Raw genomic sequence first — 3,161 nt, 5'->3', positions numbered from 1 at the left:
CCCGCGCCCCAAGCCCGGCCCACCTACCTGCCATGGCCGCGCCCGCGCTTTCTTCCCGCACTGACCCGGCCCCGCCTCCCGGGGCCGCCCGCCGCGGGGTGGAGGGCGGAGGGAAGGGGGAGGGCCCCTGCGGCGGACTGGCGGGGAAACTGAGGCGCGCGCGGGAGTCAGGACAAAAGATCAATCCTCCCGGATCATTTGGGGAAACGGAAGCCAGAGAGCGGTGATCGTCTGGCCGAGGAAACTGAGGCCCCGGACCTGCCTAGTGGCCGCCCGGCCTGTGGGGCTGCATCCTGGCGAGTGCGGAGTGGGGAGGGGACGGTGGTCAGGGCTGCTGGAGCCCGCGGGGAAACTGAGGACCACGGCCTCCAGCTCCACAAGGACTCAGTGCCCTCCGTAGTTAGGAACAGAGGAGAAACTGAGGCCCGGGGAAACCCTCAGGCGGCAGGTGGAGAAGCAGCCCCCGGAGGGGGACCCGGAGGGAAAGCGCCCGAAGCGCCGCGTCAGCCCCCGAAGGGTTAACCCGCCCGCGCCCCGGGGCACGGTCTCCGCTCGACCTAAAGGAGAGCCCGCCCACCAATCATTACCTTTCCCCTTCCACCACTCAGCAGCCGCTGCGGGATTCCGGGACAGCCAATCAGGATTAAGCTGCTGGTTCCACTCAAAGTCGGAATCAGCCAATGAGCATATCTAGGAACAGGCGCGGTCAATCATTACAATCATCCAATCAAAATTGTCGACTCTAGTTCACGGGCAACCAATCAGCTCTTAAGTTAAAAGCAGCGCCCTCTCCCTCCCCTCCCGTGGGCCTGAAGCCCGGGAGTTTAGAGGCGGGGCTCAGCTGCGCTCCAGCCCGGACCTCGCGGCCTCGGCCTTTGTCCCTGTGTCTGTCCTTTGTCCCTTTGTCTGTCCTTTGTTCCTGTTTCGGACCTTCTCTCCCAGGCCCAACTCTGGGCTCCCGAGCGCGGTGGAGTTGAGAGGCGCTCCGAGCGCGCCTTGCAGGCCGAGAGGGAAAAGGACACTGGGCGCCGCGCCTGGCCGGGATTTCTTGGAATAATCATAACGATAACAATAACAAATATTATGATAATAAATATTAATACACTGTGATAGATATCGCTTATTAACTATTATGTTTATCGTTGATTATTATTAACAATTATGTTATCATTAGGCGATGCTAGCTACTCTTATCAAATGTCATCAATGATGAAGGATATATTAATGGGTTATTAATAATGTTGATTAAATTGTCGTGTTTGTCAAATATTAATGTAATGTTTATTGTTATTATTACTGATTGTATTCTCTAGGCCAGGCCTCCTTTTAAGAGAGTCACTCTGCTGCCCCGGTTTCCTCTAACTCCAGGCTAAGTAAGCAATATCAAACTAGCCTGAATTTCTTGTGTGTGTACTTGTGTGTGTGTACGTGTGTGTGTGTGTGTGTGTGTGTGTGTGTGTGTGTGTGCATGCATGCATACATGCCAGTACTTGGATGTGAACTCAGGGCCTGGGTGCTGTCCCTGAGCTTTTATACTCAAGGCTGGTGCTGTATCACTTGAGCCACAGATCCACTTCTGGCTTTTTGCTGGTTAACTGGAGATAAGAGTCTCACTGGGGCTGGGAAGGTGGCTCAATGGTATTTTGCTTAGCTTGCATGCATCAGGCCCTGGGTTTGATTCTTCAGCACCACATAAACAGGAAAAAAAAAGCTGGAACTGGCCCTGTGGCTCAAGTGGTAAAGCGCTAGCTGAATTGCTGAGAAACAGCGCCCAGGCCCAGAGTTCAGACTCCACAACCACCGCCAACAACAACAAGGACTTTCCTGCTTGGGCTGGCTTGAAACCTTGACCCTTAGAGCTCAGCCTCCTGAATAAGGAAGATTAATTACAGGAGTGTGCCAACAAGCTCCCAGCTGAATCTGTGATTTTAGAATTTCTCAAAAAAAAAAAAATCAAAGAAACCCACAAGAGGTTTTATCTTTGTTGCAATTGTTTTTAATGTACTTAAAATGTACTATGTGATTTTTTTGTTTCTTTTGTATGTTCTTTCCCCATGGTATAACCCCTGTTTTCACTGTGTTTGATTCTGGTGCCTTGCATCTTGTATATACATTTTTTTCTAATTTGGGGAGGGGAAGGGAAATAACAAAATACTGAAACAAGGATACAGATTGACCTATTGTAGCAATGAGATGTACAAGACACTATGTTGAAAAGGAACTTTACAACTTGGGGGGGAGGGAGAAGTTGAGGAGGTGGGGAGAGAAGGGATGGTAGGAGAAAAACAAAAGAGGGGTTAACTATGCTCCATAGGAAATGTACTCATTACCTTACTCATGTAACTGTAACCCCTATGTACAGTATCTTTACAAAAAATATATTTTAAATGCAAAAAAAAAATCTCCAGGCCCGTAGAGTTTCACAAAAAAAAAAAGTTTCAAAGAAAAGAGGGACAAATAAAGTAATACCAATTTGCATAATCTATCCTAGAAATCAGAAGTTAGAACATATCCCCGCTCAGTTCATGGAGCTAGTGTTATTATGTTGATACCAAAACATCAAAATCAGAGAAGTCCAAAAGCCAAGAGTATCATTAAGTGGCACAGAATTTGCCAGGAAGCAGGTGTGTCTCATGCTTGTAACCTTGGCTACTCAGGAGGCTGAAATCCAAGCATCACAGTTCAAAGCCAGCCCAGGAAAGAAAATCTAGGAGACTCTGATTTCCAATTAACCAGGAAAAGGTTGGAAGCAGAGCTATGGTTCAAGTTGTAGAGAGCTATTTTGAATGAAAAACAAACAAAAAAAAAACACTCAGGGACAGTATCTAGGTCCTGAATCTAAGCCCCAGGATAAGCACATATCAAAATAAATAAATGACTAAATGTACCATTTATTTATTTACTTACTTATTGCCAGTCCTGGGGCTTGAACTCTGGGCCTGGGCACTGATCCTAAGCTTCTTTTGCTTGAGCCACAGTACCACTTCTGCCTTTTTCTGAGTAATTTATCGAAGATAAAAGTCTCACAGACATTCCTGCCTGGGCTGGCTTCCAACCACAGTCCTCAGATCTCAGCCTCCTGAATAACTAGGCTTACAGGTGTGAGCCACCAGTGTCCAGTTTAAATGCACCTTTTATGATTACTTTAAAAAGTGAACTGC

At 48.1% G+C, this 3,161-nt stretch overlaps 1 protein-coding gene across 1 annotated transcript in view; it reads right to left on the bottom strand.

Moving 5' to 3' along the window:
- Mpnd (MPN domain containing) overlaps positions 1 to 34 on the bottom strand; it is a 6,510-nt gene extending 6,476 nt beyond the window's left edge. The window contains exon 1 of the mRNA XM_013022646.1: positions 28 to 34. Within this exon, the coding sequence (XP_012878100.1) occupies positions 28 to 34 (7 nt within the window). The remainder of the gene's footprint in view (positions 1 to 27) is intronic.
- Between the last annotated feature and the right edge of the window lie 3,127 nt (positions 35 to 3,161).

Source organism: Dipodomys ordii, unplaced genomic scaffold (genome assembly GCF_000151885.1).
Source record: "Dipodomys ordii isolate 6190 unplaced genomic scaffold, Dord_2.0 Scaffold64, whole genome shotgun sequence".
Classification (NCBI taxonomy): domain Eukaryota; kingdom Metazoa; phylum Chordata; class Mammalia; order Rodentia; family Heteromyidae; genus Dipodomys; species Dipodomys ordii.
This window is presented reverse-complemented; position numbering and strand designations above follow the sequence as displayed.